This window comes from Oncorhynchus masou, chromosome 13 (assembly GCF_036934945.1).
Source record: "Oncorhynchus masou masou isolate Uvic2021 chromosome 13, UVic_Omas_1.1, whole genome shotgun sequence".
NCBI lineage: Eukaryota > Metazoa > Chordata > Actinopteri > Salmoniformes > Salmonidae > Oncorhynchus > Oncorhynchus masou.
The window spans coordinates 39,462,420-39,489,632 of record NC_088224.1 but is presented as its reverse complement, the minus strand read 5'-3'; the positions used below and the strand labels follow the sequence as shown (position 1 = coordinate 39,489,632).

Sequence of the window (27,213 nt, the reverse complement as noted above, 5' to 3'; positions counted from 1 at the left end):
CAGGCTTCATATTAACATTTTCTAAAGCTATGTGGGCTTGAGGGCATACGTATTTCAACTGGAATCGTTTTAAACTTATCATAAAGCTGAAAAAGAGCGTGTTTGATGATGAAGCGATAGGCTAGATAAGACACGGAAGGCATTGGTTAACCCCCCCCCCCACACACACACACACACACACACACACACACACACACACACACACACACACACACACACACACACACACACACACACACACACACGTCTAGCCCTAGTATCGAGCTGCGCGCTTCAGTTAGAAAACCAGCAGCCAAGATTGACGAAAACAAGATCTCGTTTTGTCTTGCATAACATGTGTTCATCAAGCTGTAGTAGTCACGGTAAGAACCTGATCTCCGTTGTATTCATCTTACACGCGTTGGGCCTGATATGCTCGTTTGTTTTTTTCTCTGTCGTCGAGGCCTACCTACAACCACGGTCCCCAGTTGAGCAATGAATAGGGACACACTCCCTACACCGGATTCTCATATCATATTCTTACCGGGTCCGAGCGCTTCCATGGCCGAGGGCTCTCTCTCCGTCTCTGTCCCGGCCTGGCGGCTCCGTACCGACACTGAAATTGGGGGCGGTATCGCGAAGCTGAGGGGGGCTAATTTAAGAAAGGGAATATAATGCGTAAATGTCCAGCAGTTTTGTGAATGCGTTGCCTTCTGAGTGATTTAAAACAGATCCTGTAGATTTGGAAATGCGCATGCGCTAGGAGGTGCTATAAATTCATTATGCGCGTGCGCAGCAGTATCAAAAGAGCGCTACCCCATGTACAGTACACTACTCCACCCAATTAGACAACATACATTTTTACTGTAAATGTGACTCATAATACAACAGGTTACTAAATCATAGTACAATACTTAAAAGTAGCTATATCTGACTTGTTTGTCATTAGACTATACATCATTTCATCCCCTATCTCCAGGTCATCTTGCTACATTTTCCCCAAACTCTTGTTTACCTTACCCAGTTAAACACTCATTGTTATTTTGATTCCACTTACTTTTACTAACTCAGATGGCAATATTTTCTTGACATTGCATTGAAAACAAAATGTACATTATCTGTGTTAGAAAATAAAAAACTGTTTTTGTCCTGGAGTGGGGGAGTGGACATGTCTAGTCAGCTGTAGATTTACCAATCAAATGCTTCTGCTCTGTCATTGGCATGACCACCATCCAACGATTTGGATGAGAGTGGATATCAATTTTGAGTATCATCCAATAGAAAAGCACAACGACAATGACTGACAGATGTGAGGATAGACTATCATTGTCAGCGCGCGAAAGATCAAAAATGATTAATTCAAAACAGGAACAAGCGGGAGGGAGAGAAAGCTAGCTAAAGGCGGATCAATAAAACCGTTCAATTTTATTAGGCAACATTTTTTATTTTTTTTTACACGGAAAGAATTGAACACGCTACGGAAGTCTTGATTTCACGGTGTTAATGCAGGTTCACTCCAACTACACAAGTAAAAGGAGGATAAAATAATTTAAGATGAGTGTGGTGATCTCGCAACAGGTAAGAAATTTATATTTTCAAATGGTTAGTTACATTAGCTAGCTACATACAATACATAGTTCAACACATTAAACCAACGTTAACTAGGTTCATTTTGACTAACATTAGGTGGGGATTGAGTCCGCCATAACCCCATGCTAGTTAGCTCGCTAACTTCACCTGATTTGTTACTGATTGAGTTGGATTAGCTAGCTAGCAATCCTCGTCCTTTGGCTAGTTTGATCGACTTTTTGTTATACATTTGCATAGGGAAACAATGTGACTGTGTAACCAATGAACATTGTGTGAACTAAAAAAAACTATTCTAGCCAGTTTTCTATGCTATGTGTGACATTAGCCACTGTTGAATGTCCAGCTGGCTAACTACGGTAACCGTATGCTCTTTGTGGCAGCTGAGAGAGAAGGCGCCACAACAGCCATTTGGCGACCCAACATTGAACAACAGACAAGCATCACATTTAAGCAAGCAAGATCATTCACCTAAATTTACAATAGTTTTTTTCTTCACATTTCAATTTTTCTATGTTTACGTCAGTTATACTTTATGTCTTGTCACTAGAAAGAAGACAGACCATTATTATTTTGTAGGAAAGAGAGAAGGGCATCGTCACCAGCAAACAACAAACATTTGGTGAATTTCTGATTCCCCCCTCCCCCTGTCCAGGTACTGGAGCTCCCTGCTGAGGAACCAGTAGCCGAGAGTGATTCAGACAGCGGGATGGGCTCACCAGTGGAGGAGATTGCTTCTAAAATGATTACCAATACTGTTGACTCGCAAGGTACAGTGACACAACATGGGTGATCAGTGCCTAAACAGACCACCTGACCAGAGCCCCCTGTTAATGTAAATAGACTGCTCTGGACTGGGCCATTTGCTTCTTGATAAGAAACAATGGATCGTCTACTCTTTGACTTTAGACTATCCAACCATTGAAGCGAACTACGGTACTTGGCTGTTCAACTACCAATGCAAACTAACCTACTTACTTTAGTAGGAAATAGTTTGCTTTGTGACGTAAACGGAATGCCACCTTTCCCGCATTTAGTCATTAAAATGGCTTGTAATATTTTTTTCCCAGATTCAGATGATGACATCACAGTGAACCGGCGGTCCCGTTGTCGGAAGGCCCTGAGAGACAGTGATAGCGAGGAGGTTGTGCCTGAGATAGCAGAGGCTTTGGTCCTGTCAGCGTCCAGCGGGGATGAGATGGAGACTGCTGAGGAAGAGGTCAAAAGGGCAGAATTAAAGGGCAAGAAGATATCCCGGATAGCCCCTATCGACAGTGATGGCAGCACGCCAGAGGAGGAGGAAGAGCTGGTCAAAAAGGATGTGAAACCGAAGGAAGGGAAGAGGGAGAAGAGCCAGAGACACAGAGAGAAGAAAGAGAAGCGCCGCAAAGCTGTGGAGCGACTGAAGAACAAAGAGAGACCTGAAGAGGTGAGAGGTTGTGTTATAGTGACAGAGTTTTGATACAAAGTAAAGACTATTTTTCTAATGAAGTAAAGACTCCTTTTCCCGTCAATCTCTGTTTTGTAGGAGACCCCTTTGCCCCGTGCTCTGAATGACAGCGGCTGTCTCCTTGGTGACAATGACCTATATGATGCTGGTCTGGATGATGATGATGAAGAGGAAGAGTCTCTGGACGCCATCAGAGCAGCAGTAAAGCAGAAATCCAAGAAGCACAAGGTAAGAGCAACATTTAAAAGTCCTATCTGTAGTTCTGGAGTAGGTGTGAGGTCACTAAAAAGCAAGCGTATGTCAGAAATAAATCACCCAGGATAACTTTTTGAATGTGAAGTGGTTTGTGAGTTCATTTGAATTTGACTAATTTTACATAGCTTGTGTCTGTATATTCTGCTGTGCAGGCAGATGATGTATATCAGAACCGGGCTCTGTATCTTTTCCTTAGGAGCCTTTATTTGATGATGAGGGAGATGATGAGGCTGGACCGAAACAGCGTCCCCAGGAGAGAAAGGCAGCTCGAGCTAGCAAGGAGGCCATGAAGCAGCTGCACAGTGAGACCCAGAGGCTGGTCCGAGGTCCGTTTGTTCTTACGTGCATATTACAATAACGTGTCCCTATATGGAGTGCATTGCCCGTGTTCCAATATGCTTTGTTTCTACATGGCTTGCTACACACTTTTCCTGTGTAGCTTCTATTGTCCAACTCAGTGCTTCTTGTTGCATGTTCTTAATTCCTTTGCAGAATCCACATGCGGGCTGCCCTACCACATGCCTGAGCCCAAGAGCATCGACCAGTTCTTCAAGAGGAGAGCCCGACCTGAGGGTTCTGCTATGGCACTACTGAAGTGAGAAGACATTTATCTACCAGGATTTCTTTACTTCTACCTGCTTTGTCTTTGCAATTACTGAACTATGCTCATCTAGTTTTGTCCAAAATAATTTAAAGGGTGCAATCTGATATACCCATTGATTCTTTAAGAATATAACTTAGAAATGCCTCATGAGGTTGGTTCAGCTGTCGTACCCTATCAGAACCCAAAATAGCTTGTTTAACTCCTTTGTGAACAATATCATTGTAAACAAACACTGTATAGTCTCAAAACATAGTTAAAACTATAATTGCATATAGATGGGGGGGGGGGGGGAATCAATACAGTTACATATCGCAATATTATTTCCTGTGATATTATATCAATAGTTTGACTCCAATAATAACAACATACAGTGGGGCAAAAAAGTATTTAGTCAGCAACCAATTGTGCAAGTTCTCCCACTTAAAAAGATGAGCGAGGCCTGTAATTTTCATCATAGGTACACTTCAACTATGACAGACAAAATGGGGGGAAAATCCAGAAAATCGCATTGTAGGATTTTTTATGAATTTATTTGCAAATTAATAAATCACAGACAGTGTCACCTGCAAAGCACCATCACATCACTTCCAGCTCCATACTGCATCGCGCCTGCCAAATTTTGTAACAATGTGCAAGGCTCCGTATAGCTCTGCATCGACATGATTGGTTGATGGTAGTTGGGGACAGGAGGTATAAACACACACTCACTTTCTTGACAACTTCCTTCACAACAGCTCTGCTTAACAGCTCTGCACTGCTCCGTGAAGAAGTATGAATGCCCTGACTTCTGCAGAGGCCTTATCCTTGTAAATGCTGCGCGGCCAATGCGGACGTCGTATTGACCATGCACTGCCTTTTAGTATCGTGAGGTCCCGGGTAATTCTCAGATCTAATAGGTGGTCAGTCCTTGCATCCATATCTCTGTCTATGAATTTGAATTGTTACATTTCTCCTACCTTATCCCTCAGCTTTTTACCAAAACAGTGGTGGGGATTCCATTTTGTTATTGTTTGAACTCCATATTGCCCCTTTCTTAGCATATAAACCCCTTTTTATTTGTATTTATTTTTAAAGGTCTGCCAAGTATCAGGACTTGATAAAGGAGGCAGCCCCAACACCACCTCCCCCCACCCCATCCAAGGAGTCCCAACAGCCCTCAGCCTCCCTGGACCCACCCTCCACCCAGACCCAAGCTCTCTCCCAGCCAACAGCCACTTCCTCCCCACACCAGGAGAACCACCGCAGGGCAGGGGAGACCTCTCCAACCCAGGAGCTCGACGACAATGAATTCCCACTACCTGAACTGGCCGCCATTATGCAGGGGGCTAATATTTCAGTGTTTGGTGGTGCTGAAATTCCACCACCAGAGTATATGGAGGCTGGACCCCCAGAGCAGAACCAGGCGGATCCCTCTGACTCCCAAGCCCAGGAGATGGAGGCAAAGGCAGGGGATTGGGATGGAGCTCAGTCGCTACCTGCTAGAGCCAGCGTGGACGCCATAGCACCACCAGTCAGAAAACTCAAGAAGGACAGGCTGGCCAGACTGAGGGAGCTGGGGGTGGAGCCCCCGCCTGTCCCCAGACTGTGTGCTGACGATGGGTCCTTTGATCTGGAGCCCCTTCAAGTTAACCCAGGTGAGAGCACCACAGCAAATGTTCAGCTCTATAATGTCCGAGTTCTATAGGGCATTATTTTCCAAATGGTGGGTTTGGGTTTAAAGCCTTGTTTTTAGATGTATGCTTTTGTACATTTCATGTGGCACACAAAAGGATTTTGGTGGGTCACAACACAAGCACACTGTATTGTGGCGAAATGGGTGAGCTTGAATGAATTGGGTTGAGACGAAACCCGGTCAAGTTGGTTGTCATGTATGGTCTTCTGTCGTTAACCTGTTTGTTTCCCCCCCCCCCCCCACAGGCGTGGAGGCGTTGAAGGAGCGTTTCCTACGTCACGTCCAGCCTGTGGCCCGGCCCAGAGGGGAACGCACCGTGCAGCTCAGCGTCATCCGTAAAGACAGCAGCGAAGAACTCCACCAAGACACCGTCACCACCACCATCAGAGAAGGGGAGGAGGAGGCTGCACACACCGCGCCTGGTACAAACACCATCTCACACACACACACACGTTCTCTCTAAACCTCCACACACACACACACACTCGCTAAAGAGGCATCCCATACCATGCATAATAAGCCAATTTCCTGAATTCCACCGCCACACACGCATTTCCAAATGTCTTAATTTCTCTGTCCACTGGCTGCAATATTCTTTCCTAACCAGCCTGGTTTCACCCTTTCCTCAGGTGAGAAGCTGACCAACCTGAAGTCCCGTCTGCAGCAGGCCATGGCCGTAAAGAGACGGGAGGATCGAGAACGCAAGGCCGCCCTCCATCGCCTAGACAACGAGGACTGTGGTGAGGAAGAGGAAGAGGAAATGACGGATTCCGAGGGGGAAGAGGTAAGAGCGCACCTGCCTCAGGCAGTCTTGGGTTGCGTGTCGGTGCTTTCCGTACACTTTTCGCAGTGATGCTCTGCGATGGGAACCGACACATTGAAGACCAAAGCATTTTTAAGTGGAAAAATTAGAATAAGGGTAATAGAGGGAATGTCTTGTCCAATTAATGGTAATGGAACCTGTTTCTCTCCACAGGGTGTAGATGAGCTACTGGGTGGTGATGTTGATGGCGAGGATGAGGATGACGACCAGGATGATGATCAGGAGGAGGGCAGTGAGGCACAGAGGGGTGTGAGGAGCCCCTCCCTGTTAAGATTAAAGGGTCCCTCTCCCCCACCAGACATGCTCAACACAGACGGAACCCTCATGCTGTTTGCGAGCAGCTCCTGCTCGCGCACGGGGTATGTGTGTGTGGCGCTGATATTTGGGAGTCTCGGACACATACATAGGCTGACGATACGTGGCCTTTAGATTGCAGGCCTGCATAAGGCAAAGTAGAATGCGAGGTAGTGCTCCATGTCGTTGGTCATGGGCAGCCTTGTTGTGTGGAGAAGGAAGTGCTGTCTATATTCAAGTGTCCAGATGTCAGTGTCCTCGACTCCTTCTCGACTGGACTGGATTCAAGCAATGTATTGAAAAAGTGTGTAAGCCAGCGTTTAATTTCGTCAGCAAAAGTAGTGACTCAAATATTCATCCAACACAAATATTTCTGTGGCGATTGACGAGACTATATTGACGAGACTATAACTATTAAATGGACTAAATTATTTTTAATTTCAGTTGACTAAAACGAGACTATTATCTCTGGGTTTTTGGCGAGATTCAGAGCTTTTCAATGATGAGCACAATTAATATTAGCAGCAGATATGCACAGGCTTTTTCAGCAATGGGAAGATAGTGCCTCACCTGGCACACCAGCTGGTGAGCTACCGGGTAGCAAGCGATGCGTGTGGGCAGATGGGCTCCGTTTCCAAATATACACTTAATTTCTGTTAATGTCATTTACTTTGGCACAATCTGTCAGTCAAATAAAAATCGGGATCGGATCGTAATGACACTTCAACTCGTCTGTGTTTGCGCATCACCTTGCATGTGTGCAAGACGAGTGGTCAGGTGCTCAAGGAGAGAGCGAGACAGTCGGACATCGATCACACCGACAGCGTCATTGCGCAAAATGGTACGCGGCGTCATCTGGTTGTGTGCAACCAAAGTTCGACATTCACCTTCTGCTAGCATTTTCTGTCAAGCCCTCTACACATACAGTTTGATGCATAGGTTCAATAAATCCAACGTACGCAACACACAGAACGCACTGCAACTGCCTCTGCATCGCAATGGTACAAGGCACATGCAGAGTTCCAATGGAAATCAATGTACTTCTGGTGTACCAAAATAGATGCACTGTCTGTGCGATTAAGACATTACTTTTTTTAAACAATTAATTATTATTATTTTTATCAATTATTTTTGACGAAATTAATGATCTTTTGGATTTTAATTTGTTGCCTCGCTCAACCTTTCCCCACTGCATTTCTTAGCCAGGTTCTGTAGCCAACTCTCTCTTTTCCTTAGAAAATGGCTTCATTCTAGCTCTTACCTTTCAAAAGATATGATCCATATTACAAGCGTATTTGTTTTTCTATCGTGCATTTTGAATTAAAAAAATAAATAAAATGTGTTCTAAAACTAGGCTACTGGCGGACTGGACCGTTAACCGTTTCATTAGGCTACACACTTGTTCATTCATTATACCTCATTAGCTAGCTAACGCTAACAACCTGGGAGCGCGCTCAGCAGGACACAACGTTTTGGAACATTGCTAGAAATATGCTTTCGGAGAACAAACATGCCTCTGACGTGTTGAATCATAATAAAATATATAGAAATTCCATTAATATATACTTTTTATCTTCAACATTCAAGAACGTTTTGCAACTTACGGTTTCCCAGGTAACATTACCAGTAGCCTATAATGGAAACATTTGGTGGCACAGAAAGGAAATGGGATAGCACACAAGTTATTGACAAAATTCCTCTTGCCATTACACTGACTGGGCAAATAACTTTTATTTTGAGTTCATTTGGACCCAGTGACTCCCAACTTGAGTGCTTGGACCAGGACTCGCGCACTGGGACTTCGATTTAAGCCATAGTGACTTGGGCCTCGATTCGGACTCAAGGTTTTGTGATTCGACTAAATCACTGGGCGAAACAGTCATTAGCTCCCATTCTACTTTTGGACAGCAATGTGGCTGCGGCATCTGAACCGGTTCATAACGATGGCAGTGACGTGACGAAGGTCCCCTAAAGTACTATGGGTTGCACCATCTGGTGATCTGTGCCCAGCTCGCTCTCACAGCGCAAGATAATTATCACATGGCCAAATAATTATATATTGTTATGTTTGTCATATTTCTGCTATTGGGAGAGAATAGGATATTCTTCCCGGAAAAGTTGGTAGGACAAAGCTATGTATGATTGTGCCCATAGAAGTGGTCAGTGGTTTATGTTTACTAAAGGTTAATGAGGCAATACTAGACCATCCATTATTCAAATGACACAAATGTGACAGACTGAATGATATTTTAGTCAAAATGACTAAGACTAGACTACATCTAAAATAGAGTACCAAAATGAACACTGGTGTACGTTAAATGCATTTACTAAGTGAGTTAGTATGTGTGTGTGTGTGTGTGTGTGTTATCGCTCCCTCCAAGTTGTGACATTTTGTCTTTCTTACAGGGATGGTGTAAAGAGGACAGGGCCTGGTGGTCAAGACAGTTACACAAAGATGGGTGAGTAGACTGAACATCTCACTTTCATAGTAAATTATCGTAACTATGCTACTTCATAAAATACTCTCAAATCCTTGATGGAATCAGGTGTCTCTTTTCCATTCTAGGTTAAAAAAAAATAGTGGTGGGGGGGGGGGCTTATGGTTATGAAAAAGGGAAGTTTCGCTGGTAAAATTGTATTGCAAGTTCTATGTCTCTTTTCTACTACAGAGGAAGAAGATTCTCTGTCCCTGGCCAAGGACAACAGTCACAACAGTAGTTTTGAGCTGCTGGGCTCCATGCTGCCGTCCTACCAGCCTGTCAACCGCAACACCACAGGGGGCAGGGGCCTGTCAGCCAGAACCTTCCGCTCCCCCTCACCCTGCTTCTTCAGACCCAGCTTCCTGGGATCTGCCTCCAAGGTGAGACGCTGACCGTTCAGGGGGGTTTATGTCCTGTATGTCTAGGGCACAGTGTTTTCCTTACCACTGTATGGCAGTATAGAAGTGTCAGAAGAGAGCCAATCGGAACCACACAGACCCAAGTATGCATGTCTCCCAGTAATACATGCGTTATGTGAATTCAATCAGGGACCGCGGAACGATTTTGACCGGGGGGGTGCAGTGACCTATGTGTGCTTGCCAATTTGTTTTCATTGGGCATCATAGTAAAGACTAATTTAACTGTAAAAAATGTATTGCATTTTAATGTGTCGTGAACACAACCAGGCATTATGTTTCATCTGATAAACCACCTTTCCATCACGTCCGCTGTGATGGAAACAGGAAGTTTTGGGACCGTTTTTAAAAAATGCTAACAGATCATTTGTTTGTTCAACATGTGATCTTTGTCTGTAAAATGTATTACGCGAGAAATGGTGGAAACGTCTTTGAGCCCGTATTGATATAATAACCATCATATGGAAGTAAACTATGGTGTGTATGTGTGGTCCTACCCCTACAACTCAGGAAAGCATGCAGTTTATTAGGCTACTGATGAAATAATAAGTTATGATGAATCTCACAGGGTGGTGAAGGTGGATGGTGACGAGCTCGATGCCCCCTTTCAATAAATACCGAGGGTCTTATTCTGGTGACATGGTGATCAACGCTTGACTGCCAGTTGACAATCTAAAAATCATTATCCATAATAAGCTAGTCTCATCGTGTGACCTAGCCTACCCACACTGTGTCTGCGAGCTGTTGGCTAGAGAGCACGTGCAAAGTCCACAGTAAGCACGTTTCACTATTTAACGCCATGGTTTTTGGGACAAAAATGCGATGGAAAGACATTGAACTTCTTTTTGTGTAATGACATTCAGCGACTATTAAGCACACATGTAGCCTGAATTAATTGATGCCTCCACTGCTGTTTGCATGTGTCACTGTCCCAGACAGTTGTCTCAGTCTACTTTCACCCCTGTTTTAGCGAGGGGGGGGGGGATTCTGCATATAATTTCCAACATTTTGTAGGCTATTTGTTGACCGACTTAGGCCTGCAGCTACTATTCTCTCATTACTTGTTGCCTTAGGAGACAAAAAATCAGAGCTCACCAGAACAATGTAATAAATTAATAGAATGGCTGTATCAGTAATAGTCCTAAACCTAATCCAGTTGACATTGGTCAAGTTTTGTCTTCCATTTCTACTCACAGAGCAAGGATGTGTAGCGACCGGGGCAAGCCTGCAATAGCCTAACTCTAATAAAAATGTAGAAACAGCGAAAGATTTTCCCTTCAAAATGTCTAAATGAAGTAGGTTCCACCAGTTTCAAGGAAACGAAAAGCTGTGAAAACGATCCAACATGAATCTGATTTAGATTTCAGTTTGTCCTGGATGCAGTTGAAATAGCCTACTGTCAGCTTTTGTCACTGACAAAGACGGGGACCGTGCTAACTGTGCATTCTCGTTCTCTCAAGATGCTGAAAGAAAGTCATATTTCTCCACTCCTATTCCCAAGACTAAATTAACATTTGGTTTATCATTTTACTTCAAGAAATACCATTATATTCGGCAACATGTGAGAGTAATAGCCCTACAGTCAGTGTCTATATTTCAGGCTATGTTTAGGCTAAAACTTCTGTGTCCAAATGTGTATTTTTAGTTCAGATGAGCAGCAGCATGTTTGTTAAGTTAGGATTCAGAAAGGCAGTTTCTATAAATGTCGAGACGGACTCCTTTGAGACTCATCCCCAGTATCTCATCCCCCTCTCTCTCTCCATCCCACAGAGCTCAGGGAAACTCTCCGAGCCCTCCCTCTCGCTGCCCGTAGAGGACTCTCAGGACCTGTACGCTCCCCCCTCCCCCGGCGAGTCTTCTGGCCCCCTGGGGGCCCCGTCCCAGGGTCGCTTCTCTCTGGAGGAGGACTCCCAGCTCCTGGACGCCGACGGCTTCCTCAACGTGGGGCCCCGCACTGGCCCCCCACGCTCCCACAAGAGGCAGCTCCTACTGGCCAGCCTGGATGAGAACGCTATGGACGCTAACATGGGGGAGCTGTTAGGAATGTGCTCTGGAGGGTTTGGGACTGCCAGAGAGGGCGGAGTGGGGGGGCTTGGGGCCTCACAGGAGGATGAATTGTTAGGGCTGTGTTCTGGAATGTTCCCTACCACACAGACGGAGGGAGCGATGGAGAGGAAGAGCGAGGGAGGAGTTAGAGGGCTGGGGGCGACCCAGGAGGATGAGCTGCTGGGGCTGTGTTCGGGAGTGTTCCCCACCGCACAGGCAGAAAGGGAGAAGGAGGGAGCGGAAGGGAGGAAGAGGGAGGAAGCGAAGATGGAGTTGGAAATGGACCGAGACGATGACATGGATCAGCTGCTCGGCTTCTGCTCTGGGAAGTTTACTACTCAAGGTAAGCGTGTCTCCCAAGTACTGGGTGTACGTCTGGGTGATTGGGTGTAATAATGTTTTGGTTCCATTCCTCTCAATCTCTCTCCGTATAGGTGTCTCCCCCTTGCGATCCAACTCTAGCTACGCCCCACACTCTTCAACTGCGGAAGACCGGTAAAAACAGCGAGCCTAATATTTTTTTACACGCAGACAATCACTGACTCCAGACATTTTAAAATGGAATTCAACAATATTGAATGTAGTGAACTTATTAGCAAATAAACTAAATGGATAAATAAATGAACTTTCTAATAAATTATAATACAAGTTAATAAGACAAAATGTAGTAATTTGTATTTTCCTGCACAGGAATATACCACTCTCTGTGTGTTGTGTGGTGCTCGTATGTCTAGTCTATGCTCTGTACAGCCGTTAGCGATAATGCTAATGATAACCTTCTACTCTACTGGTAGATGGAAAGGCTTTTCCAAAAACCTTCTCAATTAAATGTTAACTACAAAGTAGGCTATACCTACCTGGCAGAATGATACCATGATTATTTGCATTAAACCAACCCTAATTTATTTTGCTACAGAAACACTGCCAACTGAACAACGCTTTCTGGCTGGTGTGCACATGCATTAAAAACTGCACTACACCTACAATTCAACAAAACTTAGATTTTACCAAACCTCAAGTTTTCTTCTGATGTAGTTTGAGTATTGTTGTGGACTTAGAACATCCCATTCTTGTTTTTCTATTTTTTTTAAAGTGATTGAGGGTGAAAACCTGAGAAGAAGGGGGGGAAAGGATTTTGGAGAGAGAAAATAACTAAATCAGGCAAAAAATGTAACTGATTTGATAGGGCCCTAATATTGTATCTGGTGACTAATTTACCTTCTCGGTATCAATAAAGTTTATTCAATTCCGTAACAGAGTACTATGTTATACTTCTTGTACTTACCACTATGATATGCTCAGGCTATACATTCAAAGAAATCGAAAAATGTATCCCTGTAAGGCTAAATGCTGTTCTGTGCTGTTTCAGTCGAACGAGACTGGCGGAAGAGGAGTGTGAGTTTCGACTTTTGTCAGACGTGGAGAGCCAGAGTGAGCAGGTAAGGCACATGCCATCGCACCTTTTGCATTGATGACGTATACCCCAATCAGTTTAACTCCTTCCTCCTTTCCTTCCAGGAAGACCATGATGGCGACGAGGATGAAGAGAACGAGGTAGAGGAGGAGGAGGAGGAGGAGGAGAGGGAGGCCGTGTTTGCACCCCGGCAAGGAAGGAAGAAAATGTATGTAGAGAACAGTTCCTGAATGATGAACTTACACAGCTCAAGTTTGTCACATGCACAAGTACAGTGAAATGCGTTTGGTGCTTGCTTTTTCCTGACAATGCCGTTATAATAAATATCAGTAGCGCTATAAAGATAGAGGTTTAAGTTAAGACGTCTGTTGGGTTTCCTTGACGGTAGAACCTTATTAAAAGATGAGCTCAAAGACAGCATAGCACAGAAGGCATGTTTTGCTTCGGCAAAGAGGATATGGGATTGATAATTTTTTTAGTATTTAAGACAGCATTGTGCCTCTACATTCACCTATACCTTAGTCTGTCAATATAACTTTAGGTCTTAGGATGAGTGTCTGTCGAATGTCCTGTTTTTGAAAATGAACTCAATTGCACAAACTGTAAACTCCGTGCGGTTTCCACACAGAAGGATAGTTCAAGCCCACTTTGTGTTCATGTCGTCTGGTTGTGTTTTCCGCTCTCTGCAGGCGCATGGCAGAGTTTGTGGACTCTGAGGCTGAGCTCTCAGGTAGTGATGTGGGCAGTGAGGATGAGGATGACGGTGAGAATGAATATGAGGAGGAGGAGCTGCTGGACGAGCTGCCGTCTGATGAAGAGCTGCAGGACCAGGTCAACAAGATCCACATGTATGTACTGACGCAAATACCCCCACCCTCAAAAAATAGCATTCTAAATACCTCGGAACCAAAAAAATCTTAACGTCTATACTCAATACTATTACTATTTGGTTACCTTAACAAAGCACAATGTGCTTTATCTTCATAGGTAATGTTTGGTAGTAGAGAAGTTTCATTTGTTCATTTTTATTGAAAAAAGCAACTGATCATATGGCGTCTGTGTGGGGAAAAAATGTTACCCTAAAGCTTAGTGTACCCCGCTCGTCTCCAGGAAACAGGTCCTTGACGACGACAAGCGGCGACTGCGGCTGTACCAAGAGCGTTACCTAGCTGACGGGGACCTGCACTCAGACGGCCCGGGCCGAGCTCGCCGCTTCCGCTGGAGGAACATAGGTGGGTGTGTCCTGAGTTGGCGTCCTCCTTCGACAGATATCCTGCTTTTCTGTTCCACAAGCTTTATTCAACAGTCGTGTTTTAACCCAATGCTGTCTCTGTTTTTGTGGTGCTTTTCTCTCTTTAGACGATGGCTTTGACATGGACGGAATGGGGGCAGAGGGGGAGGAAGATGAGGAGGAGGAAGAGCTGGACCAGGCAGAGCTGCAGAGGAGGAAAGAGAGGCTGGAGAGGGAGCAGTGGCTACGAGAACAGGTACACTTCATGTTCAAAAGTATGTGGACACCCCATCAAATTAGTGGCTTCGGGCTATTAAAGCCACACCCGTTGCTGACCGGGCTATAAAATCGAGCACACATCCATGCAATCTCCACAGACAAACTTTGGCAGTAGAATGACCTTACTGAAGAGTACAGTGACTTTCAACGAGGCACCGTCATAGGATGCCACCATTCCAACAAGTCAGTTTGTCAAATTTCTGCCCTGCTAGAACTGCCATGGTCAACTGTAAGTGCTGTTATTGTGAAGTGGAAATGTCTAGGACCAACAACGGCTCAGCCACGAAGTGGTAGGCCGCACAAGCTCACAGAACGGATCCTCCGAGTGCCGAAGCACATAAAAATTGTCTGTCCTCTGTTTTAACACACTACCGAGTTCCAAACTGTCTCTGGAAGCAACGTCAGCACAAGAACTGTTTGTCAGGAGCTTCATGAAATGGGTTTCCGTGGCCGAGCAGCTGCACACTAGCCTAATATCACCATGTGCAATGCCAAGCGTTGCCTAGAATGGTGTAAAGTTCGCCGTCATTGGACTCTGGAGCAGTGGAACCGCTTTCTCTGGTGTGATGAATCACGTGTCACCATCTGGCAGTCAGGACTAGTCTGGGTTTGGAGGATTCCTGGAGAACGTGATTATGCCCCAATGCATAGTGCCAACAAGTTTGGTGGCAGAGGAATAATAGTCTGTGGCTGTTTTTCATGTTTCGGGCTTGGCCCAATAGTTCCAGTGAAGGGAAATCTGAACGCTACAGCACACTGACATTCTAGATGATTCTGTGCTTCCTACTTTGTGGCAACGGTTTGGCGAATGCCCTTTCCTGTTTCAGCATGACAATGCCCCCGTGCAAGCCATGCTTAATCGCCCAACCGATACTTGGTCATGTAGTGTATGTATAGCATATGGGAGTGTGTTGAACACTTGGTGTGTGTCATTCTATTCTGTCAGGGGAAACTCACTAGGAACCAAATGGAATGAAACAGGGAGGCACCTACTTGAATTTCTCCAATAAACTCATATTCGTTGCGAACCGTTTTCCTACGGTTTGGACTAATGATTACTCCCCTGGTTTGTATCCTATGTAGTGTGTGGTGTCTCATGTTTGTCTAACACCCTTTGACGTTCTAGTCGGATGCTAAGGCCAAGAAAGGAGAGGACTTTGACATGGACGAGGAGGAGGAGAAGATTGGAGAGGAGGACAGCCAGTTCATGAAGCTGGCCAAGAAACTGACCGCCAAGAAACTACAGAAGAAAGGTGAGCTGATGTACAAGAGATATGAGATATATATATATAAGAAAGATGACTGTGAATTTCTCAAGTTACTTTTTTTTAACCCTCACCTTATCTCAATCCCTCCGTCTCTCTGTTTTGTTTTCCAGAGCTGCCTGTTGCACCCCAGGCAGACAGAGAATTCCCAGCTCAGAACCCCTTCCAGAGACCTTCTCAACCCACCATGGTCAGTACCTTCCTCCTACTAGTCTGGACTTGTAGTCACCCTCTCTCCTCTAGTGTGACACTTATGATTTTCACTGTTGTGTAATTGGAGCCTTCTAAGAATCTTTACTAGATGACTGCCTCTATGACCGTTTCACCTCCATTTAACCTTTGAACCCCACAGGTGAAGAGGGGCTCGTTGCTCAGCCAGCCCCGCTCGGTCCTGCAGAAGCTGGCCTGTATCTCCGAGGGGAACCCGCTAGCCCCCCGCAACACCCGAGGGTTCGTCTTCCAAAGCCTATCGCCAGAGAAAGAGGCCTCGGCTGCAGAAGCCCCCAAAAAACAGGCAGGTCCAACCATAGAGAGAAAATATAATGGTGCTATATGTAACCCTGTGGGCCTAAGGCACACAGTTGGATGATAGTTGGTCAGTATTGTGGCTACAACCGTGTGTAGTGTTTCAGTAAACATGTTTTGTTTTTCTTGAAAGCCTCACTCCATTCCCAACAGTTTTTTTTTTTCTGTAGAATAAAAACATCCATTACACATTTTAAGAGTTTCTTCTCTAGAACTTGTGACGGTTTGGTCATTACTGTACTTACTTGTAATTCTAATCATGGGACTTTGGACTGTAGTGTAGTAGCGATGTCTGACCATAGGGTGGTGCCAAAAGCCCAAGCTGTCAATGTTTCCCTGGTAAAAACTGTGTTCGTGCAGTCTTTGTTTGACTTGAACCATTGCTCGCTCTTATCCATACCTTTTTATTTTTTTACTATGTTTACATATACTGCAACTGGGTTTTTAGCTGAAAATGTGTACAACATGACATAATCCAAACTGGATCTGTGTGGAATATATATATTATTGCATGTATAATCTCTGAACCGATCAGGGAAGATGCAGCGTCAACATGAAATTGTATTTTATCTCAGGGCATTGACATTGTCTTTTTTTTTAAATTGGCTCAAATTTGTATTTGTCATGATGACATTTTAATCATGCTAAACAGGTTAAGACTTTTGGGGAGTTCTGTTTTAAACTGAGGCGTAATTGATGTTTTTAAATAGCTGTAGTACTGCTCCGAGTCATATAGACGTCCACAAACACAGCTGGACATGTATCATTTTTAATGGGACTCCACGCTGGCGCCAAAATCTCCCAAATAATTACATTCCAGTAAGAAATTAAGAATCCCGAAATCTGAATATTATCGTAATGGGGCGTTTGCTTCTAACGTGGTGGAGAGTTTGTTGACAAGCTCCGTATATCTCTGACAAGTTCTGGTCCATTATTTTAGCAACAGGAGTCATTTCCGATATTTAACTCTGAATATCTCTTTATTTCGCAGATGATGAAGAAGAGGGGACAAATCAAGGTTTTGGTCCCGGCTGCTAAGCGGCCATGTCGAGAAAACAACGCACCAGCAGCCAAAGGACCCCAAAGAAGTATTTTCTGTTACCTGGAGAACTGAGGTGCCTGACAATTGTGCCTGATGTGCCAATCATACACACATCCAGAGTGTGTGTACTACCTTGTAAAATCTGGTGTCAACAACATTCACACTTTCTCCCGGGACCCCATTGACTCTTTTGGACAACACTTGATTGTGTCCTACTTAATTTGTGTCCTGAATCTCTTTTTAAATTTTTTGTCATGTAAATAGAATGGGTTTGATTTTATAATTTTTTTCTGGTTTTTAAATGTACTTGTTTTAAGTTTGTAAATTAAAGCGTATTTTACCACATGCTCTAATCTCTGTTTTATCCTGGTGTGTTCTATTCTACTCACATACAGGTTGCTTGTAGGTAAATAGAGGTACAGCAGCTTCAAAGTATTCGTAGCCCTTGACTTATTCCCCATTGTGTTACAGCCTATTTTCAAAATGGATTAAATAGAATTTTCTCTCTTCCATTTACACACGACCCCATAATGACAAAGTGCAAACATGTTTGTAGAGATGTTTGCAAATTTTATTGAAAATGAAATGCAGAAGTCTAATTTTACATAATTATTCACACCCTTGAGTCAATACATGTTAAAATCCCATTTGGCAGCGATTACAGTGATGTCTTTTGGTGTAATGTCTAAGATTTGCACACCTAGATTGTAAAATATTTCCCTAAAATATATACATATATTTTTTTGGGCCTCGGGAATATTCACTTGTCTTTTTAGGTAAGCAACTCCAGTTGTGTTTTAGGTTATTGTCCTGCTGAAAGATCACATTTTATTGGTCACATGCGGATGTTAATGCGGGTGTAGCGAAATGCTTTTGCTTCTAGTTCCGACAGTGCAGTAATATCAAACAAGTAATCTAACAATTCCCCAACAACTACCTAATACATACAAATCTAAAGGGGTGAATGAGAAAATGTATATATGGATGAGCGATGGCCGAGTGGCATAGGCAAGGTGCAATAGATTATATTAAATACAGTATATACATATGAGTAATGTAAGATATGTAAACAATTTAAAGTGGCATTAACTCGAAGCGAGGCGACCATCTGTCGGCGCCATCTCTGTGTCTGTTGAAAAGCAGACTGAACTAGGTTTTCATCTAGGATTGTCCCTGTGCTTAACTCCATTCTGTTTCTTTTTTATCTTGAAAAACTCCCCAGTCCTTAACGATTAATTACAAGCATACCCATAACATGATGCAGCCACTACTGTGCTCTGTAATATTTTTGTGGCAAATCCAATAAAACACTGAATTGCTTTGCAAAATATTTTGCAGTATTACTTTAGTGCCTTGTTGCAAACAGGATGTAAAAAGGCTTCCTTTTCACTGTCAATTCAGTTAGTATTGAGGAGTAACTACAATGTTGATCCATCTTCAGTTCTCGTGTCACAGCCATTTAAGCTCAATGTTTTAGTCACCATTTGCCTCATGGTGAAATCCATGAGCAGTTTCCTTCCTCTCCGAAACAGTTCATACTGGGTGTATTGATACACAATCCACAGTGTTCTTAATAACTTCACCATGCTCAAAGGGATATTTGATGTCTGCTTTTTGCTTTATTTACCCATCTACCAATACCCTTTGCAAGTCATTGGAAAAATTCCCTGGTTTTTGTGGTTGAATCTGTGTTTGAAACTCACTGCTCGACTGAGGAACCTTAAAAATTATCTGTATGTGTAGATATAGAGCTGCGGTAGTCATTAAAAAATCACGTTAAACACTATTTTTGAACATAGAGTGAGTCCATTGGGGCTCCCGAGTGGCGCAGCGGTCTCAGGCGCTGCATCTCAGTGCTAGAGGCATCACTACAGACCCTGATTCGATTCCAGGCTGTATCACAACCGGCTGTGATTGGGAGTCCCATCGGGTGGCGCACAAATGGCCCCGTGTCGATAAGAATTTGACTTGCCTTGTTCAATGAAATAAATAAAAGTGACTTCAAGCACATTTTTACTCCTGGCTTGCCACAGCAAAGGGGTTGAATCCTTATTTACTCAAGACATTTTAGCTTTTCCTTTTTAATTCATTTCTAAAACTTTGGAAAAACATAATTCCACTTTGACATGGGGTACAGTGGTGGAAAAAGTACCCAATTGTCATACTTGAGCAAAAGTAAAGATAGAAAATGACTCAAGTAAAAGTGAAGGTCACCCAGTAAAACACGACTAAACACTAGTAAATATTCCTAAGTACCAAAGGTAAAGGTATAAATACTTTTCAATTATTTATTAAAGCAAACCAGACGGCACAATTTTTTATCTATATATTTATCATTATCCAGGAACACACTCCAACGCTCGGACGTCATTTACAAACGAAGCAAACGTGTGGTTAGTGTGTCCGCCAGATCAGAGGATGTAGGGAAGAACGGGGATGTTCTCTTGATAAGCGTGTAAATTTGACAATTTTCCTGTCTTGTTAAGCATTCAAAATGTTACGATCACTTTTGGGTGTCAGGGAAAATGTACGGAGTAAAAAGTACATTATTTTCCTTAGGAATGTAGTGAAGTAAAAGTAGTCAAAAGTATAAATGGTGAAGCTCAGATACACCCCAAGAAAACGATTGAAGTTGTATTTGTATTTTTTTTTTACTTATGTACTTTACACCACTGATGGGGTGTTGTGTGCAGGCCAGTGAGGACAAAATCTCAATTTAATAAATGTTAAAGTCAGGCTCTAACAACTAAATGTTGAAAGAATCAAGCGGTGTGAATACATTCTGAAGGCACCTGTATCTGACTTAGCTTCGGTTGGGACCCTAGTTGAAGAAATGCCCCTCCCACCACCACACTAAGTTTTGTGCAAATTTTGCATCGATGTCAGTAGAATTGTGCGAAAGTATAAGTAACATACATATCGCATACTTAAATGTGTCCCTAACGTCACTCTCGCTCTCTGCACCTTAATTTTGCTCAGTCTCACCTTGGCTTCAGAATTTCAAACAATAGAATATAAGTTGACTTTGACGGAATCATGACTGCCCCTTATTACTTCCATCCATTCTCTGTTGACCTCTGGGCTCAGATAGGACCACTCCTGGTCCAGTAAAGATAATTGCAGTTTAAAATCTAATGATTATGATAAGTGGCTAATAATAGGATCTCGTTAGGAGTACTTTTAATGACCGCTTTTATCTCTCCATCTCATTAGTCCATGGTGATTTAGCAGCAGGTCTCGGGGTTAGGGGCTGCAGGAAGGCTCATTACACAACATTAGGAGCAGGCATAGGGGCTGGAATGAACCCCATGTATACCCTCTTAGCTTTAGGCGGAGATGTAATCCTGGGTTTTATTTATTCAGTCATAACATTATCCCAACTCCCAAACCAAGTCCCCCTCGTTTGAAAGATGGGGAAATATTATCTACATTTGTTTTAAATGTGGGCCCTGATCAACCGCAAAATGTAAAGGAAAAGTTTTTTTTTTTACTCCCAACTAAGAGGAGGCTAGAATAATTCACCAGAAACATGAGATCTTTCACTCTCGGTGAAGCTTCCCAAGGGGTGGAAAATCTAAATCTAATTATTTGATTTACTTTGTCTTGGCTAATTGAACGATCTCTGTTCGAGAAGAGAGAGCTGTAGGTCCACTCTACTCTGGTTTTCTGTACTGTATCTGCCGCTATGCATTGTGGTGTTGTGAGCTGACGGTATAGCCATGGGTCATTCCCCTTGGCCACTGTCACAGTAAGGACTGGTGTTGCTGGAGATGAAGCAGAACTGAGGGAAGTGGGTCATTACTCGGGGCTGTGTAAAAAAAACAACATTTTTTAAATAACAAGGTCTTATTCACTAGGTAAGTCATGCTCTTTTTATTCAATGCCTGTGTTGTGAGATGGGTGCTTATGAGTTGCCTCGGTTGCGCAATAACCGACGCACAATATTTATTTAACGCCCCGAGGGACCTCGCGGATGACCCTTCGTGTGAACATTTGGTCCACATGCACCGCAAAAGCATGCTCTGTTTCTCTCTCTCTGTCTCTCAATGTTTCTATTTTCTGGCTCTGTTGCTATCTGTTTCTCTATATCGGAGTCCTGCTCCACGGTTCTGTGTTCGGTTTTGGAAGATGGAGATGATTTTGCATGTGATAAGGCCGCGGGCGGCCGCTGTGTTTGATGTATTTTTCATGTGCTTAGGCTACTATTGAACGATGGGGAGGAGGGGACAGCCTGGAGGTGCAGCACTTGAATGGGGATGTTGTTGAAGTGGAAAGGGGTTAAGGGGGGGGGGGGGGGGGGTACGCTCTTCTGCCGCAAGCGACAGGAGATGGGGAGGGAGTATACTTGCAAAGTCTGTCTGATGTGCCACACCTCCTACCCGAAAACACACTCGCACTCAACACAGGCGTTCTCTCTAATCTAATACCGACAGTCACCAGTTTAATGCAACAAATGGCAGTCTGTCTCCCTTGGCAAAATTATGAGAATGTGTTATAGGTTAGTTACATTTGAGTAGCCTAAACAAATATTAGTTTGTGGTATATACTTCTCTGGTCGTACTTTCCCTTTAAAAAAAACAAGGATATGGTGAGACATTCCAATGTAATTTCTGCTGCACTCTACTTTCTGCTCACCTCTCTGCATTTTCCCGTTCTACCGTCCCTGCCCAGTTTCGGAAGTGAGTCATTGGGTAGTCCGTTCTATCAGAGTGCTAGAAAGAGTGGATGAGAGAGCGAGAGAGGTGGGGGGGGGGGGGGTAGTCGCAGATAAACATCACATAGGAGGGTCGACCAGAGGAGGGGGAAATAGGGAGGGCTCCCAATCTACTTCCTCTACTAAGCACTTTACGAGCATACGGTAAGACAAGGCCCTCTTATGTATCGATTCACACATTTGTCAATCCGAATGATTGTGTAATCAGCGAATGAAATAAGGAATGGTAAAGGTTGTTTTGTATAAGTGGAAGCGAGGCTATCGCTGCGGACAAGCGAGGAGAACAAGGATATGGGGTGAGCTGATAGCGCTGCTGATGAACGAGGTCTGGGCTATTACGTAACGCACAATGGAGATTAATTCATCTTTTATATTAATTTAATAAAACCGTGTTTCTTTTTTGTCATCTATTTTTCTCAAACAACATTGTGTAGGTAGGCTATTCTAATAATTTGTGTTATGATAAGCTATAAGCATATGCTTTCATCGGGCGTCGTCGTTCGTTCCTGTCAAATCGCACATCTTAATTTTGTATCTGCTTAATTAATTTAAAGGAATTTTATGGTATTTCACTTCTGACTGTCACAAGTCTAAGAAGACGTAATTAATGGTGCATAAAGAACATCCTGTAGTTGACAGCTTTTATAGCCTAGCCGAAACATAGGCTACAAGAAGGATGGGAGTGCGTTTAATTGTTGGGCTATTGCACGAACCTCAGACGAATATAAAGCATAATATTGATATGTTATATCACATCACCCAATGTCGATTTTACTTGATAACTTGATCCTCACCAATCGAGCGCCAATATTTACGTCAGTGCCAGTACCATATTTACGTCAGTGCCAGTCGCAACCCCGGAACGTTCGTCGCTGTCCTTCAGCACCACGTGCCTGCGCATCATGAGACAGAGCGGAGAATGAGTGGCAGTACCCCGAAGTAAGGATTAGTGAAATTTCCATTCTGAGGAGACATGTAAATATTTGATGGTAATATAGGCCTAAGTGGAGTGCCATTGGATGCACGGAGAAGCTACGATTTAATATATTAGAACGAGACGGAATGGCAGCGATGGCTAGAAGATTAACTGGTCGTAGGCTAATATCAAACTTGTGAGTTATGCAGCAGCGTACTGGACTGTATCAGAGAAATGAGTCAAGATTTATCTGATATATAGTGAAGGATTAACCTTGAAACAATTGCCTTAATTAACTTCCATATCTTATTCCCTTTTCTCTCTCTGCTTTTCTAAACAGTGACTCTCAGTCAAGATCAAGAAGTGAATCTTCAACAAGAATTGAGTCTCGGTCAAGAAGACTTGAATCTCATTCACGGAGAATTGAATCCCCAGCAAGCAGAAGTGAGTTTCAGCCAAGCAAAATGCTCCACCAGGACAGACCCGTAAACCCCCAGTACCGAGGCCAGGGAGACACCTCCTCCCCACTGCGGATCCTCAGCAACAACAGCCAGCAGCAGGGGGGCAAAAGGAAGCAAGGCGAGAAGGACGGCAACTTCAACTTCCTGGGTCAAGACGATGATGTCATGACGGGGGGAGACGAGAATCGCAACCAGGTGCGTCCTCGTAACCTGGGCCCATTGGGCCGCGACCAGCCCCACCTTCCCTCCTCCTCCAACCACTACGGTCCGGGGCCCCTGTCCCCGCTCTCCCGTCTGCCCTGCTGGAGCCCCCTGGAGTCCCTGCCTGAGATTGAGAGTGGGGACGATGGGTACGGAAGAGTGCCCCCGGATGGTGCGGAGGAGGGCAAGATGGAGGAGGAGATGGGGAGGATGAGCGATGACGAGAAGGAGAAACAAGACCTGGGGGGAGGTGTCATGAAACAGGGAGTGGTGGTGGAAGAGGAGGCAGAGGAGGAGGAGGAGGTGGAAGTGGAGGACCCAGAGGAATGGGGCGACAGTGACTCAGACTTTGAGTTCAGCTACAGGTCCAGTGGTAGCCTGTCCTCTCTCAACATGGAGAGCGGAGGCGAAGGGGCCGGCATGGGAGGGTGGGACCGCATCGGTGTGGGGGAGCCCAAGCCTGACCACCACCAGGGGGGCAACCAGGAGACCCCTGCCGCCCCAGCAGGCCCCCTTACCCCCTCTTTGACCAGGAAGTGGGATGACAAAATGGAGAGGAAAAGGAGCAGCAAGCCTCTGAGAATGGGGAACAGTCTGCTTGACGGAGGAGCGTTGTCGGACTCGGACACAGACTGCGGCGAGCTGCCTGAGCTGGAGGACGCCGTGTGGACCCTGAGGGACCGCGAGCGCTTCAAGGCCCAAGAGATGGAGAAGCACCAGGCCCAGCTCACCATGTACCGCAGGCTGGCTCTGATCCGCTGGGTGCGCAGCCTGCAGGGCCGTGTCCAGGAGCAGCAGAACCGCCTCCAGTCCAGCTTTGACGTCATCCTCGACCACAGGAAGGAGCTGCTGCGCATGGGCGCTTCCACCACTGCAACTGCCACAGCCAGCCAATCGTAGAGCAGGAAGGAAGCGCAGAGGCCCCAACAGGAAGTGGTCACCAGCAGAGGAAGTGGTCACCAGGAAGTGGTCACCAGCAGAGACCGGCCAGTCGCTGAAGGGGAATACAAAGGCATTGTTGCCTTGGCCATGGTTATTGTGCTTATTGTGTCCTAGACTTGACTTTTCCCGAAACTAGACAATCTCCAAACATCCTCTGAGATTTTACTCTGATGTGATGTTTTAATACGCTGGTAATGCAGTTTGTTTTTGATTTGTTGGCCTCCTACCCTGTGTTGAGATCCAAATATATCCAAGGCACCTTTCTTCTTGAGAGCCAGGATGACTTTTGTCACCCTAACCCTGCCAAACTATGGAAATATATAACATATTATATGAAGTTTAATATATGCCTGTATCTTCAAATGTTCTATATAAGTGTAGAATGTACTGTTTTATTTGTCTCTATAACTGTGGTATAATCCCAAAATATTCCAAATACAACATATGAGGTGAATTTTTTGTTTTGTTTTTATTATATGTATATCATGTTTGTCTTCTCCAGTGACATAATAAAATTGGTTTAGAGATATTCGTGTATTGTGAGTTAATAATGTATACATTTATGAAGAAGATGTTGGGATTTTACTAGTCTATTTGCACTCATCGCACAGTATAAAGCCAACATCAACGTTAGGTCGGTGTACACAGAAAGGTGTGGATTAGCAGAATATGAGAACAAGTAGGCAATGTCAGATTGTTTATATCGAACGAAGACATGCTAAACCTAAAATATAGGCCTTCGTTTGAGATAATTATTTGCGAATTATGTTGATCTTCAATTTGAGATGAAGGAATTGATCCTTTTCATAAAGCACTAATAGAACCGTTAAAGCCTCTTTGTATTCGTTGTTTAAATATATAAATTGCAGCCTCTGGTACATGATAATTTTACTACAATCGTCTCTTTATCAACAGCACAAAGTTCGTTTGTATCGCCTCATCATGAGTGTGTTCTGTTGGGGGTGTGATAGCCCTGTGAGGAACATGCATCAATCTTTATAGGCATGGTTACTGCGTCTCTCGTCGCCGCGGGCAGGGAACGTCTAGCCGTACTGTGTGTGTCTGTGTGTGTGCTCCCAGAGATACCAGCCTTCGCCACCTAATCTGCAGTCTGAGTTGAGCTGGTCCTGCAGAGTCCAGTCCCCCGGGGAATCTGTCAGTTTGCGCCCCAGGGCCCGGTGGTCCTATCCAGCCCGGTGAGCAGCCTCCGGTCCAGTCCCGCAGTATGAGCCAAACCCCGGGGCAAGTTTGTGATAATCCTCGCTTATGCCTCCGAACTCCGGGCGCTCAGGCTTATGTTCTAAAGCTTATCGCCTCTCCTGGACGCAGGCATGACAGTGAAAGTGTGAGAGAATTAACATATTTATCTGTTGTTTATTGGCTTTTAAGCGGGATGTATGTAGGACATCAAATGTGGAAGCGTCTGGGATAACCAGCCAACACGTTTGTTTGTTCTGTTATTGTCCTGTGTACAAACACCGTTTCCAAAAAGCGCAGAGAAACAGTACACGGGGAGAACAAAACCCCATTTTGAGGATATACAATCACCATTATGTAATTAGGCTATGTATTTACAGTGAAGTTAAAATGCAAAGGGAAACGTTACCCATAGGCCTATAGCCTATAAAATGAGATGTGATGGTCATTTTATTCGGGCTTGTTACCTAGTCTGCCCTACCAAGCAAAAGAGCAGTATCTTCACATTAATTGGCCTCAACTCCACAAAGGGCCAATTCAAGCAAATGTTTATATTGTGTCTCTCTCTGTAAGGAACAAAGTTTTCTTGGATGCACATTCTAACTCAAATCGGTATTCTGCGTAGTGTCTCACGTTAAACACCGTGCCCTCACCCTGAACACATCTCTTCGTTTCAGCGACACTGTATAATAGGTTCGCCGCACGGCGGGACACGAGGCATGTGTAACGGGGGCCCTGCTGGGCGCGAACAGCGACACCGGTGAAAGAGCACCCCGCCCGGGGAGAAGCAGACGCACGGGGGGGGGGGGGGCTGCGGGATGCCGCACCGTCTCTCTCCTCGAGCAGAACTGCTAATTTTTGTCGGTTAAAACGAGCGAAGATAACGTTAGCAACGCCGTTTGAGGCGTTTTCTCCCAAATTATCGCGGGGGAGAGAGAGAGGTGCACACAGCTGTGGCTCCTGTCACCCAATTCGGTTTCAAGTGTTTCTCTGAGATATTTGCGAAACAAGAATTCACCTGCTCATTAAACTCAAAAAATGGACTGTATGGAATTTACAGTTCAGATTTTTGGGGATATTGTGTAGACATCTGGCAACTTTGCCACTCCGTGCGCGCATTCGTGGGTAACGTGGATTTCAATGGCAGTGGAGTTCTGCCTAAAACGCTTACCATTGTCATGAATTATATTTTGTATCAATGATACTGCCTTGATTTAGCCTACCACCTGTAATTGTGTAAATCATGCATTGATCGATCATCGTCCAGATCAGGCTAGTCCATCCTATGCATAATAGTGCCATAACGATGGTGATTTTCAATTATTTGCCTTTTGTTGAAGTGTTTTTTCCCCCCATCACTCCGTCATGTCTTTTTCACATGACAATGACAACAAGCTTAACCCACCATGACTCATCATCC

General features: G+C 44.4%; 3 protein-coding genes across 8 annotated transcripts in view; 2 read left to right on the top strand and 1 right to left on the bottom strand.

Annotated features, from left to right (window-relative positions):
- Positions 1–728, bottom strand: part of LOC135552308 (protein argonaute-4-like) — a 34,223-nt gene extending 33,495 nt beyond the window's left edge. For both annotated transcript variants that reach the window (XM_064983858.1, XM_064983860.1), the window contains exon 1: positions 524–728. In XM_064983858.1, the coding sequence (XP_064839930.1) occupies positions 524–542 (19 nt within the window). In that variant the 5' untranslated portion in view covers positions 543–728. The remainder of the gene's footprint in view (positions 1–523) is intronic.
- On the top strand, positions 241–17,715 carry LOC135552307 (claspin-like). 2 transcript variants are annotated; one of them, XM_064983854.1, is made up of 23 exons: positions 241–362; positions 2,222–2,336; positions 2,637–2,995; positions 3,095–3,244; positions 3,468–3,597; positions 3,764–3,866; positions 4,950–5,509; positions 5,793–5,969; positions 6,177–6,331; positions 6,524–6,729; positions 9,071–9,123; positions 9,334–9,524; positions 11,331–11,949; positions 12,041–12,101; positions 12,976–13,045; positions 13,125–13,228; positions 13,710–13,868; positions 14,131–14,252; positions 14,380–14,507; positions 15,657–15,783; positions 15,909–15,985; positions 16,148–16,309; positions 17,312–17,715. In XM_064983854.1, the coding sequence occupies exons 2-23, from the start codon at positions 2,276–2,278 to the stop codon at positions 17,432–17,434; spliced, it is 3,897 nt and encodes a 1,298-aa protein (XP_064839926.1). In that variant the 5' UTR covers positions 241–362; positions 2,222–2,275; the 3' UTR covers positions 17,435–17,715. The 2 variants fall into 2 exon arrangements, with proteins under 2 accessions (XP_064839926.1, XP_064839925.1); XM_064983853.1 differs by lacking the exon at positions 241–362 and adding an exon at positions 1,313–1,557.
- Positions 17,716–21,156: 3,441 nt separating this feature from the next.
- Positions 21,157–25,125, top strand: LOC135552305 (UPF0500 protein C1orf216 homolog). 4 transcript variants are annotated; one of them, XM_064983852.1, is made up of 2 exons: positions 21,157–21,219; positions 23,333–25,125. In XM_064983852.1, exon 2 carries the CDS (start codon positions 23,457–23,459, stop codon positions 24,552–24,554), a length of 1,098 nt encoding a protein of 365 aa, XP_064839924.1. In that variant the 5' UTR covers positions 21,157–21,219; positions 23,333–23,456; the 3' UTR covers positions 24,555–25,125. The 4 variants fall into 4 exon arrangements, with proteins under 4 accessions (XP_064839924.1, XP_064839922.1, XP_064839921.1 ...); XM_064983850.1 differs by lacking the exon at positions 21,157–21,219 and adding an exon at positions 22,129–22,220; XM_064983849.1 differs by lacking the exon at positions 21,157–21,219 and adding an exon at positions 22,227–22,372.
- Positions 25,126–27,213: the final 2,088 nt, after the last annotated feature.

Bases quoted from the DNA above. Each gene is read 5' to 3' on its own strand.
- LOC135552307 (XM_064983853.1), top strand. From the start codon at position 1,534: ATGAGTGTGGTGATCTCGCAACAG. The intron at 6,730-9,070 runs GTATGTGTGTGT...TCTTTCTTACAG, and splicing joins AGCTCCTGCTCGCGCACGGG to GGATGGTGTAAAGAGGACAG. The intron at 14,508-15,656 runs GTACACTTCATG...TTGACGTTCTAG, and splicing joins AGCAGTGGCTACGAGAACAG to TCGGATGCTAAGGCCAAGAA.